This window comes from Acomys russatus, chromosome 20, assembly GCF_903995435.1.
Source record: "Acomys russatus chromosome 20, mAcoRus1.1, whole genome shotgun sequence".
NCBI classification, from domain to species: domain Eukaryota; kingdom Metazoa; phylum Chordata; class Mammalia; order Rodentia; family Muridae; genus Acomys; species Acomys russatus.
The window spans coordinates 22,497,105-22,514,315 of record NC_067156.1 but is presented as its reverse complement, the minus strand read 5'-3'; the positions used below and the strand labels follow the sequence as shown (position 1 = coordinate 22,514,315).

At 43.9% G+C, this 17,211-nt stretch overlaps 1 protein-coding gene across 1 annotated transcript in view; it reads left to right on the top strand.

Annotated features, from left to right (window-relative positions):
* Epb41l4a (erythrocyte membrane protein band 4.1 like 4A) overlaps positions 1-17,211 on the top strand; it is a 205,800-nt gene that overhangs the window by 83,823 nt on the left and 104,766 nt on the right. The window contains exon 2 of the mRNA XM_051163853.1: positions 4,386-4,490. Coding sequence (XP_051019810.1) covers positions 4,386-4,490 — 105 coding nt within the window. The remainder of the gene's footprint in view (positions 1-4,385; positions 4,491-17,211) is intronic.

Sequence of the window (17,211 nt, the reverse complement as noted above, 5' to 3'; positions counted from 1 at the left end):
CTATGTCAACATATGAGTTGCTCTTTAGTATGTTAACCAAACTATAGCCAGCCAGAAAGTGTAACAGCAAGAGAATTATAAACACCATGACCAAACACAAATGGGGGAGGAAAGTGTTTGTCTGACTCACGCTTCCATCTCCATCACTGGGGGAAACCAGGACAGGAACTCAAGCAGGACAGGAACCCGGAGGCAGGAGCTGATGCAGAGGCCATGGAGGGGTGCTGCTTACTGGCTTGCTCCTCATGGCTTGCTCAGCCTGCTTCCTTATAGAAGAACCCAGGACCACCAACCCCAAGGATGGCCCCACCCACAATAGGCTGGACCCTTCCCAGTGAATAACTAATTAAGAAAATGCCATATAATCTTGCCTGCAGCCAGATCGTATGGAGGCATTTTCTCAGCTGGGGTTTCCTCTTTCCAGATGACTCCAGCTTGTGTCAAGTTGACGTAAAGGTAGCCAGCACAAAGCATGTAAAAGAAAACCACTTTGATTTTACTTAGTAAATACCATGTCACCTCCACCCCCTAGTCCTCTAGTCTGTCAATTTAATTCCATGTTCCTAACATTATTTATTTGTTTGGTGTTTTGAGACAAGGTCTCTTTATATAGCCCTGACTGACCTGGAACTTGCTTTGTAGACTAGGATGTCCTTGAACCCATAAAGATCTACCTGTTTTTACCTACTAATTACTGGGAATAAAGGTGTGTGCCACCATGCCCAGCCCTAGAATTCTTTTAAATTAAATTTCCAAGGTGATTCTAAACTTCTCATAAAGAAAAATATCTAAGAGCTGTCAAAGACAGTTTTGAAATATATTTTTGGATATCAAGCAAAGTATATTAAGCTCATTAAAATATTGGGAGTGTTGTTCCTTGAATATCTGGGAGAGAGTTGGGACTTTGGGAGATGTTGAAGGTACTTCAAATCCTGAAAGGAATCATGACTTTGGAGTAAACAGTGGTACCGCTTTTGTCCATTTGGAAACAAAGTTAGGCCCTATTCCAAGCACAGAAAATAATTTCCAGATGGAGTGAAGAGTTAATACACTAAATAAGATCGTGACTGTATTTAAGGCACCAAAGGCTCTGCTCATACTCTGAATTGAGGGAGACCTAGCCCCCATGCTAGGAAATGCAGTTGGGAAAGTACATGCAAGAGGGCTTATTTTTAATAGAGTCAAGGAAATAGAAATAAAAACAGTCCCCCTTTGCCATATAGCCCACCTCCCACCCAAAATCTCAACCCAAGCTTTGGCAAGGAAGAAGGAGCATACAGTTTCAACGAATGAATTATAATGGTCTTCTTGGCAGTACCCACTCTAGTTTTAAGTATGATATTCTTCCATTGAGTGATTTCGTTTCCAGATGTTTATTGCAGAGAAATACATCGGATCTGAGCACTAAGAGGCATTTACTGGACATGCCATTGTTATTATAGCAGAAGCTGCTCAGCAATGTGTAAGTCCATCATGGGAGGGTTTTTGGCTTTAAGCAAATGGTTTAGGAAAAGAAGAAGAAGAGGAGGGACAATTTAGCTGAACCAGTGTAATTTAGAGATTTAGGGGATTTGTAAGGAGGACTATCGTTTCCAATTGTGTAATTTTATTACTTCTTATCATAATCTATTTTCTAAAAAGCCCTGTGGCATATATAGTTTACCTGATAAAATTAAGCACCTAGTAGTAATTGTCCAAGAGAAGCTGCAATTGAACAAATGCCCTAGGAAACATGAGTGATCTGGGACTTCATATATTTTTGGTTGTGAGCCTAGCCATTAACGGCTGAGCCGTCTCTTGAGCCCAACTGGGGCTTTCTTTAACTGCTGAATTATACTTGCCCATGATGAGGCCCTAGAAAGAGAAGATCTGAGTGATTCTGCACCGTGCTATCCATACAGATCATCGCCAAGACCCATGTGGAGTACTGCTTGCTGACTACACATTTCTTGCATTTGTAAATAATTAATATATAACACAATAAGAAGCCTGAATCCAGCTTACTTATGCTATGCATGTGTCTTGGAAGGGAGAGAAGACAGGATAGCATATTTATATAGTGTCAGTGCTTAAAGTGCAACCCAAAGAAATGTTTTCTCTCTGTCTGTGCTCATGTGTAAGAGATCAAGTGAAATGTCCTCGTGAGGGCTTTGCAGCATATATTTAGCAGCTTTAATCTATGGATTTATGATTTGAGGATTAAAAAAAAAAATAAAAGCTTTGGCTATTTTGTGGGTTTTCTATTTTAGATACTTGTGAGAGTAGTAGTGTATATGGAAATCACTTTAAAAATTGTTGGTTCTTTGTGAATTTTACATCATGTACCCCAATTCCACTCCTCTCCCCATCCCTCCATATTTGCCCTTGTAACCTCTTCCCCTCAAAGAAAACAAAAGATAAAATCAACAAATCGAGAGAAAAAAACATTAAAAATATCGCTGTGGAAGCTGTAGTGTATTTTGGTGCGTCTCACAGTATACCCCTTTACCCAAACAGCTTTACTTTCAAATGTTCATTGAAGTAAGTCATTGTTGTGATTTGGGGCCTCTGGCTTCTGCTATGCTATCAATACTGAGTCCTCCTAGGGACTCCCCTTGGATATCCTATTGTCCTGTGTCGTAGAGATCCTGTAGCTTTGGTTCTGCAGGAGGGCCCCTTCATGCACTGCAGCATGGGGTAGATGTTGGGGAGAGCCAACTCAAAGCCCTGGATCTGAGCCTGGGTGGTGGCTGTGTTATTCAGCCTGACAGCTCTCCTGATTTTCCCAGGTGAGGGATAGGGCCAGCTTTTCTGCATGTGGAAGCTGAAAAGAGGAGGGACTGGCTCTCCTGCACTCATACCATTGGGGTCAGCTCTCCTGCATTCATGTCACCAGGGCCAGCTCTCCAGCATTGCCCCAGCTAGGGGGAGGGGCCAACTCTCCCACTCTCACACCCTCAGACGAGTTCTATCCTATGCTCACACCTCTAGGGTCAGTTCTACTGTGCTGCCCAGGTGAGGTGCTGCGGGGTAGGGGTGGGGTAAAGAAGGAAGGGAGGTGACTGGCACGGTGCTCTCCAAAGTGCTGTAGCCAATGAGGGGCAGGGACAGCTCTCCTGTGCTGCCAAGATGAGGAGCAGGGACAGCTCTTCTGTATTCACACCCTCAGGGCAGGTTCACCCATGCCCACTCCACCAGCTCCAGCTCTACTATGCTGCCCAGGCAGGGTGTGAGATGAATGCTACAGCTGGTGAGATGTGGGATCATCTCTGCTCTAGGAGGCAGCCCAGATGAGGGACTTCCACATGGCCTTTGGTGGTAGCATGGACCTTGGACATTGACATAGACCACTGCTACTGTAGGGCCATGACCCCAAACATGGCCCTACAGTAGCAGTAGAGACTACTCACATCAGGCTGGTCCTCAGCACCTTCGTGTCTCCAGTTCTGCCTCTCTTTGTAGTACACACCTTCCCCTCTCTTTCTCTCTACCACATAGTGGCACCTCTAGGTGTCTTTTGTGCCCATACCTGCCTTTTTCTGGCTCTCTTCAGCCCATCCACCTCTGCATGACAACTTATGTGCCTCTGGGTGTCTTTCATGTGCGCCGTCACCACCACCATGTGGGAAATTAATTTCCAAAGAAAGAATATGGGAGTTTTTAAGCTACTATGATACCTAATGAATTTATTAAATGTTCTTTACATAGAGGGTTGCCTTTGTTTAAGGAAGTATTTTGGGGGTAGAAAGATGGGTTAGTGGTTAAGACCACTGACTGGTCTTCCAGAGCACCGAGGCTCAAGTCCCAGCACTCACATAGTGGCTCACAGCTACCTATAATTCCAGTTCTAGGAGAGCCAATGCCCTCTCATTGGTTTCTGTTGCCATTAGGTAGACACATGGCACACAGGCATAGATGCAGACAAAACAACCATACATATAAAAATTTTAAAAAAAATCAGGCAGGAGAGATGGTTCAGAGGTTAAGAGTGCTGTTTGTTCTTCCAAAGGTCCTGAGTTCAATTCCCGGCAACTACATGGTGGCTCACAACCATCTATAATGAGATCTAGTGTCCTCTTGTGGCATGCAGGCAGAATATTGTATAAATAATAAATAATAAATCTTTTTTAAAAGTTAATAAAGAAGCATTTCGTCTTGGAGATAATTTGTAATCCCATAATGGAAGGGACTTGTATTAAAGTGTAAGGTGATTTTCAAAGGCTGTTTCTTTAGTATGCTGTAGTTTCAGCACATCTGTCTTTGTAACTGAGGGAAACCCTGGAGAGGCCAGTGTGGTCTAACGTGAATGCTCCTGTGACAGGGCAGCTCATAACAGGTGAGAATCTGTGTCCTGTGGAGAAAGACGCAACACCTTGTTAAAAAGCAATCTGTGGATTATTTTGCAGAAGTCGACAAAAGGTTCCGTTGTCCTTGACCATGTTTTCCGTCACATAAACCTCGTGGAGATAGATTATTTTGGGCTGCGATACTGTGACCGAAGCCATCAGACCGTGAGTACAATGACGTCATGTTAAAATTGTCTGCTTATAAATGTCTCTCTACCTCCAGCCTTTCTGGGTGTGGCTGTAGGTGGTTAGGTTTTTTGGAATTGAAAATGCCTTTGGAAATGTCACTGTCATTTTCCCATGATAAGTTCTTGTACCTTTTTCTTCTCACAGAAGTCTGTAGAGTTGCCGCCTTCACCACTTCTTTTCTTGAAATTCTTTTTGTAGATGGCTCACATGCCTTCCACTTTTGCCACTATCTTGCAGCGAGGGCTTTTCATGTGTGCCGTTTCCTGTCTCACTGTGTTGGGGGGAAGAGTCTCTGGAAGGGACAGATACAAATGAGGGCTGGAGAGATGGCTCAGCGGTTAAGAGCACTGACTGCTCTTTCAGAGGACCCGGGTTCACTTCCCAGCACCCACATGGCAGCTCACACCTGTCTGTAACTCCAGGATCCGACACCCTCACACAGACATAAATAATACACCAATGTACATAAAAAAAATGAAATGAGTAAGAGAATATGTGTGTCTCCTGCTTTTAAAAATGTATTATAATTTATTCATATAAATTATCCTGGTTGTTATCCTCTTGCTTGTATCTTTCCGTTCCCACTCTCTCTCCCTCTTCTGCCCTATTCCCCTCCCTTAGACCCCTGACAGAAGGGGACCTCCTCCCCCACCATATGACCACAGCCTATCAGGTCTCATCTGGATAGCCTGCTTCCCCTTCCTTTGTGTGCCTACCACGCCATCCCACCAAGGGGAAATGATCAAATCTGGGGCACCAGAGTTCATGTGAGAGGTAGTCCCCCTTCTCCCCACAACTGTGGAGAATGAGCTGTCCATTGGCTAGACCTGAACAGGGTGTCTAGGTTTACTGCATGCATTGCCCTTGGTTGTTGTAACAGTTTGTGCAGACCCCCCTGGGTCCAGATCCTCCAGCCTTGATGGTCTTTTTGTGGGGCTTCTGAACCTTCTAGGTTCTTCCATCCCGCCATCCTTCCATACCACTCTCAGATCTCCACCCAGAGTCCGGCAGTGAGACCCAGCATCTCATATCGAACTTTTAAGAGTGGGCTGTTATAAAGGAAATCAAGTATAGGTTTCCTTTCTTCAGCATGGTGGAGTGAGGACAGTAGAGATGTTCCCTTACGATGACAGCTGTGCAGGAGATGAACCTGTCTGTTTAGAAGGTGGAGTTGCTGAGAAGTTTGCCACACTGGGAAGACTTTGGAGGTGGCCGACTTTGTAGGATGAAGGGTATTCATTGATTTGTTCTAAGAAAGATTTTAACCTCAGATTGATGAAACCTTTTAAAACTGCTTTGAGGCTTACCTTAGAACTACCCAGACTGGCCACTTATTCCTCATCCTGTGCAGCTGTGTTGAAATGAAGAGTTCTTCCTCTCCCTTGATGTCTGCTGGCCTCCTGTGGTCATTTAGGGATTAATGTAGGGCAGGATATGGTCCTAGGAATTTCTTCGAGTGAGAAGAGGCAGGGAAGGGGGCTGCTGCTGCTGCTGCTGCTGCTGCTGCTGCAACTTTTTTTTTCTAAGCTAGTTTCACAATGTATTCTATTCCATAGAAGGATTTCACAAAATAGGAGTGAACACTGGGAATTTTTGTAGATCTGTACAGAAAGAGCTACATTCTACAAGGCAAGTAGGAATAGATGTACATTTTTCAAAGGGTATAGACATATTCAGAGGTTTGCTGAATTCTGTCCCATGTAGACCACAGGTCACTATAGTAGAACTGTAAATATGTCCAGAATGAGCAAACTCGAGGCTTTGGACGGTACCTCGAATTGCACTTGTGCTTTATTAGTAATATTTTCCTAGCGGAGACAAACACAGTTTCCTGATTGATGCCAGACCTTGCCTGGAAACATTGACTGGCTTGCTAAAATGACACAGACCTTATCTGCTTGGAAGATGATTCAATTACAGGTGAAAGAGGGCGGCTGGACAGTCAGGAGAAGATGTAACGATGGAAACAGAGGTTGGAGTGGTGCATTACCAGAGGAGGTCCTTGAGCCAGGGACGGAGGGTGGCCTCTAGAAGCTGGAGAGGGGGCGAGGCAATGCCTGTGTCCCCAGAGAGCTTCTGGGGAGAATGCAACCTGCCGGCGTTTTTATTTTATCCTAGTAAGATTCATTTTGGTCTTATAGCCTCCAGAGTTAGAAGATAATACATTTCTATTGTTTTAAGCCAGCAAGTCTATGGCAATTTGTCGCAGCGGCAGGAAACCAAATCCTCGTGGATTTATAGAGGACAATTTCATTCTTGCCTGCTCAGTAGAAACGTTAAAGACTTTATAGTGTGGGTTTTCACATCAGGCAGACCTCTGCAGCACTGCTAAGCTCCCTGGGTAGTGCTATCTTGTACCCTCGATGGCAGATGAGCAGAGTTCCTTCCTCTGTGGGTATGACGTCCTATGGTGTATAGTTCCTTTGCGCGTGTCGCTGATGTGTGAGGTGTTGCTGTGTCACAAACACTTGGGCTCCTTGCTGTGGCCGAAGGACGGTGAGATCTGACAGGCGCAGTGTTAGAACTGCAGCCCAGTCTTCTTCACTTGAAACATAAGATTTTGAATCTCATCAGAGGATGGAAGGAACCAGGCCACTTTTGAGGGTTTCAGAGACTGTTGTAAGTGGAGTTTAGTGATGCAGGATGGACGTCAGCTGTTGGAGTCACAGGTATCTTTGAATACGGTTCCTCTTCCTAACAGATGGTTAAGTTGCTTAATTCATTTAACTCTTAATATCTGTATTAGTCTGTTTTGTTTTACTATAAGGAAACACCTGAATCTGGGTAATGAATAAAGAAAAGAGATATATTTAGTTTACAGTTCAGAAGTTTAAAGGCATGATGCTGGCATTTGTTTATCTGGTGAGGACCTCATGAAAGGTGGCATAACAACAGCAGAGATGCATTTCTGAGAGGGAACAATCACACGGCAAAAGAAATGGGAGAGACGAGGGGAGACCATGACTGCTCATTTATAACAGCTTTCTCCAAAGAGCTAACCAAGGTCCCAGGAGAACCTCATTACTTCCTCCTGGGGGCAGGTCCTTCAGCAATCTAACTATTCACAACTATTAAAAGGTCTATGTCACCTCCACATACTGTTACACCAAGGAGCAAGCTTTCAACACATCAGCACTTGGGTGGTAGTTAATTATATTCAAGCCATAGTAGGAGCCTGCTGTGTACTGAAGGCAACATGCCCTTATCCTCAACTCTCAGGAGTGTCATGGGACCAAAGCACATTTTCATGGAAGATCTCTGTAGATTAGAAGGCATAAAAACATGTAAATAGCCTTTTCTGTGGAAACAAGGGTGAGAGAAAGTCTTTCATTATCTTTTATAAAGTAAGCAGAAAGGGACAGTCTGAAGGAAAGAAGAGAGAAAATCAATTAAGGTTCTTAAATGTCCCTGGGAAAATGTAAAGATGCGTGTGATGACACTGCATGAACGGAAGGATAAATGTGACATCCCAGTGCATCTCCTGGCTCTCACAGTAGTAGTTGCACCGTGTGGTCCCTCAGGGTTCGAGCTGAGGATCCTTTCCTAATTGTTCTTTGAAAGGCAGAAGTCATAGTTCATGGAGCTTTTCTCATAGGTGGAATTGGACTGGCTCTGAGAATTTTGCTTGTAGCCCCGCTGTCCTCTGGCTTGAGGAAATCAAGGGAGGGAAAAGATGAAGTGCATAGATAACAGTGACACTCGGGTGTCCTCTCCTTTAGTGGCCTGGTCCTTGGCTACACCAAAACAGTCAGAACTTCCTGTTCCTGCATCACACCACTCTTTCCTCTCCCATCACAAAGGAAGAGTCCTGATGCCTCCTCTTCTTCTGGGGGAGCCTTAACTCCCTTCTCTGTTCTTTCTTTCCTGGTAGTGTTGGGTTGTGCCCAAGTGTCTCTGATTTAGAAGCAACTTCTGCGATCTCATGAGTTCCTTATCTCCTCATAGTTTGTCTTTCTGTTTTTTATATCTATTGTGCCGGAGCTCCCAGAGGCATTCTTAGCCCTTACAAAATACTCTGCCATCCGCCTGCCTTGACATCAGTGACTTACTCTTTTTTATTTTGAAATCTTATTTCATTGCAATGACAGCACAGACTCCTGGTTTCTCTCTTTTCAGACTTCCTTCTGATGAGTCTTTATGATCACTCTTCCTCTGTCTATTCTGTGAAACGTTGAGTTTGGCCTTTTGTCCGCTTTTGGTACCGTGTTTCATGTGTGGGCCTCATATGTAATAGGCAGGCTCTCTACCACTGAACTGTGTCCTCAGCACCAACTGCCATCCATCACCCTGCAGAGGCTCGTGCATGTGATGTCTCTTCCAGATGCTCTGGCGTTGACAGTAGTCTTATGCACTGAGCGTGAGCAGGCAGGCTCCACTCTGCCCTCTGCCATGAGTCATGGTGTTCGCTTTCTACTCTCCTGTGAGTAATGGCACTCTGCTTGGCATCCAGATTCTGTATTGTGCAATGGATGTGACATTTCACCTGCTGTATATTTTGGAAAATACCTATAATGACTGATAATGTTGCAAAAAAAGATTGCCACACTTATTACACATGGACTTGCCTGTCGGGGCATCTTTAGGTACCTGGTCAGGGAACACCAGTGAAAGATGATGTAGGAAAATCTACTCAGCGATCCCCTCGGCCATGTAATGAGTGGCACATAAGCAGTGTAGTGGCCTGGGGGAGAGTGAGGACAGCAGATGAAAGGGGTCTGGGGAAGAAAACCACAGGAAGGTTTTGTTTCCTTTTCAGGGGATAACGAGAGCGTTCTCACAATGCTATGTAATGCAGTGCTCAAGTGCTCATTTTCCTGGGGATAAATATGTTCTTTCTGAGTGGTGCCATCCACTCCATAGATAAATTGTTGTCTAAGGACTGATGATCTCTACCCCTGACTAGTATCTCCATCATGTACAGAGACTGTAGGCTCAAGGTCGAGGCTGTCTGGCTTTGAGCTATGTTCTGCTCCCCAGGAGGGCTGTGTGGTGCTGGGTGAGTCTCCCTAACTTCTGCTTAATTTTCTCCACTATATAGCGATGGTAGTAGCTTCGCAGGATGGCAGTGAGCACGGGAAACCATCTTTATAAATCCCAAGGCTGCTGGTTAAATTGTGCATTGAGCTCATGCGCCAGCCCTTCTTAGTCATTGCTCGGATGGCCTTCAGGCACCTCAACTGTGTCTTCTAAAGTACAAACTCCTCATCCTCCCCTGAGATCATCCCTGCTCTTTTATGTTTCTGAGGTCAATGATTTTTCAACTACTTAACAATCATTTACTCGTGTATGATTTTTAAGTTGAGAATATGATTTTATTATAGCTTTGGTAGATGCAAATCTTGGTTTACCATTAATACTGACATTATCATATCTGTCGCATTACTCTTAGTGGAATCATTGAATTTAAATTTAATAATTGTTTTGTACTTTATCTTCTCCCTTTTTTTCTCTATTACGTCTGTCCTTTAACTTGCATTTCTCTTCCACTTTTTCCAAAAAATGTTCTTTTCTATATGTATAGATTCATTTATTGAGACAGGCCAGGCTAACTTCCAATTTACTATAGCTGAGGCTGGCCTCAAATGCCTGATCCTCCTGTTTCTGCCTTCTGAGTTCTAAGATTACAGTCATGTGCTACCATGCTGGGCCCTCTTGCATTTTTATTAATAAAATATGGTTATTCCTAAAATATTATCTATATTTATATTGAAAAAGTCAAGTTATTTCCTTGAGATTTTAAAAGCCCTAATTATTGAACCCAGGTATAAATATTATCATACAATTAATGAAAGTATATTATAGTATTAATTATCAAAGGATAGATTTATTTGTAATTATGTGTCTGTGTGTATCTGTGTATGGGTGTGTGCACATGAGCATGGGTACCCATGGGTGCATGGGTGCTACAAACTGAACTCAGGTCCTCTGTACTAGTAGTGTGTGCTCTTAACTGTTCAGCCACCTCTCCATCCCTCACAAGTCCTCATATATGCAACCTAGAGGTAAAGGTAGAGTCTTGCGTGCCATTCCTTTTCCCTCACCATCTTTCCTTACTCCATAGGGAACCTGCTACTAACTCCTGATATTAATTTCATAGAGACATAATCAATTTCTTTTCTAAGTCCGTGAGAAAGCTTTATGCTTTTTTTAACCTTTTAATTTTTTTAATTGAAAAATGAAATCATTCATATTAAATCTCAATTGCTATCCCATCCTGTGCATCCTTTCATTCCTCCCTCCCTCCCGCTTTCACCCCATTCCCCTTCCCTATGACTGTGATGAGGGGGACCTCCTCCCCGTGAATATGATGCCAGGGTATCAAGTCTCTTCTTGGTAGTCTGCTATCCTTCCTCTGAGTGCCATCGGGCCTCCCCATCAAGGGGACCTGGCCAAATATGGGGCACCAGAGTTCATGTGAAAGTCAGTTCCCAGTCTCCACTCAACTATGGAGAATGTCCTGCCCCTTGGCTAGATATGGATAGGGGTTTGATGCTGATTGCACGTATTGTCCTTGGTTGGTGCCTTAGATCAAGCAGAACCCCTGGGCCCAGATCTTCCCATCATAGTATTCTTCTTGTAGGTTTCTAGGGCCCTCTGGATCCTTCTATTTCCATTCTGCTGCTATGCTACTTTTTAATAGTATACAGTTGTTTAAATTAAACACACCGAGCTATGTTATGGAGCAACAGGAATTTGGCTTGTGGATCTCACTGTGGGTCACGTTTATTCCTCTTCTCAGGGTGTTGCTCTTCAAGTCACCCAAAAGTCAGGTCCCAGCAGAGTGTCTTCTGTGCTGTCACTTTGCCGTCATCCAGCCTGGGCGTTCTCAAGTGAAAGAGGGTCCTCCCGGCCATCGATGAGTTGGCTTCCATTGGTTTGGGAGAGGTCTGGAATCATCTTACCCAGTCAAAGAATTGTGCCAGAATCTTCTGAGTTCCCAGAGAAGATGGCCAGTCGCCGTGTGTTGTACTTTTGTGGGCCACACTGTGAATCAGATATTAAACATGTTAGAAGTTAAATATGCAATCAGAAATGCCCATAATTAATTTCTTAACACTACCACCTAAGCTAGGGTACTCCTGAGAGGACAAATGACTGTCATTAATAACTAAGCTGGGACGGGTGGTATAAGCAGGACGTACAGTCTGTGAGCATCTCTAGTGTCAGTTGTGACCTGTATTTTGTGTGCCATTAGAAGGCTGGCAGGAGACTTCAGCAGGTAAAGGTGCTTGCTGCACATGGCTGGAACCCACAGAAAAGTGAATGGACAGAATCAACTCCGCACAGTTGTTTTCTGACCTTGACACAGGTTGTGTGGCTTGTGTGTCCCCACATATATCATGAACACACGGATATAATAATCTATTTTAGATCCTAGTAGATTAGTTTGGGTTCTTGTGGGAGTTTTGACTGGACTTCTTACCTTTGGCCTTTACATTTTCCTAATCTTGGTTGTAGTTTTCTCTCAGAAAAGGAAATTTCATCGTGTCTAATTGTGGCTTTGAATTCTTTCATGGCATCCCTAATGGAAAATCTCAACTCTAAGCTGTGGTCTACGAGGTCCTTCAGGATATATAGCCCTTAGTGAGTCTTGAACCCCTCCCTTGGCTTGCTGTGTGAATCTATGAGTCACCCAGGCCCTAGTTCAGGTGCGTGATCGCATCACTCCTCTGTCTGCAGCCCCTTACTGTGCCAGCTTGTCTCAGGGCTAATGTGTGCCTCCCTGCCTGACCGTCTGCTTGTTTCCCTTCTCTCTCTCTCTCTTTCTCTCTCTCTCTCTCTCTCTCTCTCTCTCTCTCTCTCTCTCCTGGTTAATTCCTATTTTCTTTTCATCCATCTCTCTTTTTTTTTCCCTTGAAACTTTCCTGCATTGTGAGGAATGCCTTAAGTCTTTTCCTCTCACATGTTACCCCTGTTAACAAGCATCCTGGGGTTGGTTATCACCTCCTGTTACTGCGGTAAGCCATCTGAGCCAGTTTAGAGTGAGGGACTCTCTCCCCAGAGACTGTGTGCAGGCCAGATAGAGAGAGGGAAGGGCGTTGGGACGAGTGCTTGCCTCCTGTCATTCCCGTGCCTTTGTGCCATCTGCCATTTGAGTTCTTTGCCTTCTTTCCCTTAAAGCATATTCTCATTTAAAGCACATTTCACCTTTAAAAAATGGCTTTACCGAGAGGATGGGAGGTTAGCTTGGCAGACTGTGGGATCACAAGGTGTGTCATGAACATGGTATTTATGATGCTCTGGGTACCAGGTATTGTTTAGCAGTTCTTGTATGCAACAAATAAGGTAGTGTAGTGTGTAAAAGGAGAAAGTGTGTGTGAAGACTTGGGTGGGACAGGGCTATCTGTAGCAGTATGGCTTTGGACCTTGATATTTTTTTTTAAATGCTTATAGTAACGCTTATAATAAAACTTCTGTTTCTCTGTAGCTCATGAACAGTGTTTAATAAAGTAGGAGCAGATGGTGTTTTCTGAGATGCTTCCTGTTTGGAGAGGGTCTCATCTCTCATGAGAGGTCTTACAGTACATCATGGGCGCTCAGGAGCTGACAGTGTGAGGGAAGCCTGGGAAATGCTGTGTGGGGCTGCCAGGTGGGCTTCACCCTCTCCTCATGGAGCTCCTGGGAGAAGCAGAGATGGCTTGACTGATGCTGAGTTTCTTCCTCATCTGTGTTGATTTTGACAGGTCTGTAAATGTGTGCGAAAGGCTTCGATTGGTCAGGAGTGTCTGTTCTTGCTTGATTTCCTTTGTTTCCCCTTCTCAGCTGGTTGATCTCGGTACACTCTGCTGTGTCTTCTGCCGGTCACATATGTTCCCATGCCTTTCCTTGATTTATGGTTTTTGAGGTTTAGGGAGAAGGAGGGACTGAATTCTTGAAAGTTCTTTCTTAATTAATGGCATCCAGGTCGCTCAGCTTGTTTTTAAAAACCCAAGCAAAAGTAAAGCAAGCAGTTGAAAGTGATAAAGGTACAAAGAAAAACTATCAGAATTGAACAGTCAGCAAGCACACATTTAAACATGTGTGTATATATATATATATTCATATACACACATATGTATATATACATACATACATACACACACATATATTCATAAACACACACATATATAAGGTATGGAAGTATGGTAAGCATCTTCTACCAATGAAGCAGACAGCTGAGAGATTTAATTTATACCATATTAATTACATAAAAGCGATATTGTTGATTTTGTTTCAGTAAACACTTTAAGTTAGACCGCCTTCTCCACAGCTAAGTCAGTGTGAGCTATAAAGGATAGAATTTCAGATGTTTAACTGATGAGGTTGTTTGAGTCAGATGTTTAACTAATTGATGGATCATTTAGAAGCAGTGGTTGAGCCTACCTGCCTGCTTCCTTCCTTCCTTCCTTCCTTCCTTCCTTCCTTTTTTGGTTTTTATGATAGAGGTCTTTCTATGTAGCCCAGGCTGACCTCTAACTTGATACGCCTGCCTGTTAATATATGCACCACTACCCTACACATTTGATTATCATGGGAAACTTCTTTTTCATGTGTAGAACTATGACATAAACATAACGCCATATTTGACATTATGACATTGTCTCAACAGATTAGCCTTGGTTTAACTTTGTTCTGAATGTTATGTCCTCCGTGTACATAGTAAATGGTTAGATTGCGGTATGACAATCAAAGCCTAACATTATGTGTTTTATGTGCTCTTCTTGTGCTATTTTGTCTTTAATTTGCAGGTTCTAAATGCCAACTCATCTATTAGCCATAGAATCTATTCCAGACAAAAGTTCTGAGGGAAGTGCTTGAAGTTGGGCATGTGTTTGTTCAGATGGCTGAGAATAACAAATGCCTGCCTACCTTTATGGGTTATGAAACTTGAAATTTGCCTCATGAGGGCTGGGCATGGTGGCGCACGCCCTTGATTCCAGCACTCAGGAGGATCGCTGTGAGTTCGAGGCCAGCCTGGTCTACAAAGTGAATCCAGGACAGCCAAGGCTACACAGAGAAACCCTGTCTTAACAAAAACAAGAAAAAAAAAAAAAAAAAATTGCCTCATGAGTTAAAGGTGATGATTTACAGTTTAGGTTTTTTTGTTTTGTTTTGTTTTGTTTTTCCCTTGTAAGATATCTCTCAGGTTTCTTTTGGGGTTCAGGATAGTCTCTAGGGGATATTTATTCAGGAAGCTTCCTGCTTGAAATCCTTCAGTTTTGTAGGCTTACTCTCACAGTACTTCTGGGACTGTGTTGGCTATTTCTCACTTCTGTTCAGGTAAGCAGCAAATATTTCCTGGGCAGCTACTATGGCTCAGAAGGAAGATGTGACAGGGAGCAAGGGACAAGGCTGCTGGTTCTGAAGGGTTTATTTCGGGGACAGAGATAGTAGATGTTCGAGTGGCAGGTGGTGCTGGGGCCTTCAGCGTTGACATTCTACAGTGGTTGGGGGTCTTCCGCTGGCCGCTCAGATCCAACTGATAGCTGAATGATAAGAAGTGGACAGCTGCGGTGGGCAGAGGACAGCTGCTCCTTCACCCTAGGAAGGGACAGATAGGTATCCCAGAACTGAAAGGTCACTGCAGCTAATCATAGTAAGAAAGGAGGAGGTGACTGTGTGCGTGTGTGTGTGTGTGTGTGTGTGTGTGTGTGTGTGTGTGTGTGTCCTGCAGCCCATGTAGGCTGTGTATTGGGCATTGGGAGTGGAAAGCTGAGGAGGAGTCGGGACGTCTGATGGAGAAGTTCATTTTGGGGAGGAGGGGGTGGGGTCAGTAGTTCTGTTTGGGATATGCTAAACTTCAAATGTCCCTTGGACATTCAAATCTAGTCACATTAGAAGTCTCTCTGCTTTTAAGGGTGTGAGGCTAGAATCACAGAGAGAGTCTAAATGCACAAGCAGAGAATGAGGCTGCATGCGCTTCTGGTATAACCACGCTGTCCAGGTGCTGTCTATGACACCACTGCGTGGTGTAGTGCTAAGCAGGGGCCCGCCCCAGGCCAGGATTACTTCCTAATGCATCCCCTGGCCTGATTGGCTCCTCTGGTCAATTACTGGGTTAGCTGCCGCTGCATCAACTTTTAGGCGCTAGGACAGGCCTGAGACAGACTCCGTCTTAACTTTCTTTGCTTATTAAATGTCTACAGTTTGAGCCCGTGGGTTCCCACAGTACTACTTGGCTTCCTCACAGCACAGGACCTGGGTTTAAGGGCCCAGCCTCTGAAAGAGCAAAGGGAAGGAGAGTTGGATGAAGGGACAGTGACAACAGTTGTACCGTCCTTTATGACTTCTGCCACATTCTGTTTATGTGACGAGAAACACAGGCCACATTTTAAAAATGAAAGGAAACCACACAGCCCTTGGTGATAATGCTGATTAATTTAAAGACATGTTTTTTTAATAAAAAAAAAAGATTTATTTTATGCATATGAGTGTTTTGGTTGTGTGTGTATATTTGCATCATGTGCCTGGTACCCTCGGAGACCAGATAAAGGCATTGGATCCCCTGAAGCAGGAGTCACAGGTGGTTGTGAGCCATCACGTGGGTGCCAGGAACTGACCCCAGTCCTCTTCAAAGCCAGTAAGTGTTTTTAACCTCTGACCCATCTCTCTAGCTCTTAAAGACATGTTTTTAAACATTAAATATGATGCTGTAGTAAAAAAAAAAATGTATTTTCCTAAATGTAAATATTTCAAATATTCCTAAATGTACGTTGCCCCTGTGGCTTCTCCAGATTTTATTTACTATCATATAACACTCAGACTTGGAGTTCAGAGACTCTTTGGGTTAGAGTCTGGGCACTTCCCCTTAGGTTTACCTCCTGGAATATGTAAGAAAACACGATCGCACTGAGCTACGTGCCCTGCCGCAGTGATGGGCCTCAATCTGGGTTTGTATTTAGGTGCTGGGAAAGCCAAGTGACTCCTTGCCGTGGTTGAGTGGTGTAATGGTGTGTGTATTACAGCTGGCACCGACTTCCACATTACTTACTCTTCTGTTGCTATGATGCTAGAGCCGCGTGGCCAGCCCACGGAAGGAAGGGTTTATTTGGCCTGTGGTTCCAGAGGTATAAGACATTGTCACGGCAGCAAGTGGCAGGCATGGCAGCTGGAGCAACAGGTTGAGAGATCACATCTTGAACCGCATGTATGAAGCAGACAACAAACTAGAAATGGCTTAAAACTCCCAAAGTGCACCCCCAGCAACACACTTCCTCCCTCAAGGCTGCACTTCCCACACCTTCCCAAACAGCTCCATCAGCTGAGGAGCAAGTATTCTGATGTCCAAGACTCCAAGGGACATTTATCATTCAGACTGCCACAATGTCTGTTTATTTGTCTTATTTAAAGTAATAATAATAATTATTATTAGAGACAAAGTCTTACTCTGTAACCCAGGCTGCCTTCAACCTCATGATAATTCTCTGCCTTGGCCTCTCAAGTCCTAGGATTAGAGATGTGAGCCACCAAGTATGGCTGGAACACTTCCATTTAAAAATGGGGAGGGGGGGTGGAATGAAGGAGAAGAGGAGGAGAAGAAGAAAATAAAGAGAAAAACAGGAGGCAGCTCATGTAGGTTTTAGTTTCTAATCTTCTTTACATTTTGTTTTTAATACTTGTATATCCTTACAGGGTTCGGTATAATTTTTGGATTTGGAACTTAAGCCCAGCACGTGTAGCTCTTTCTTGGTCTTGCTCTCCTGGGAACTGTTAGTCA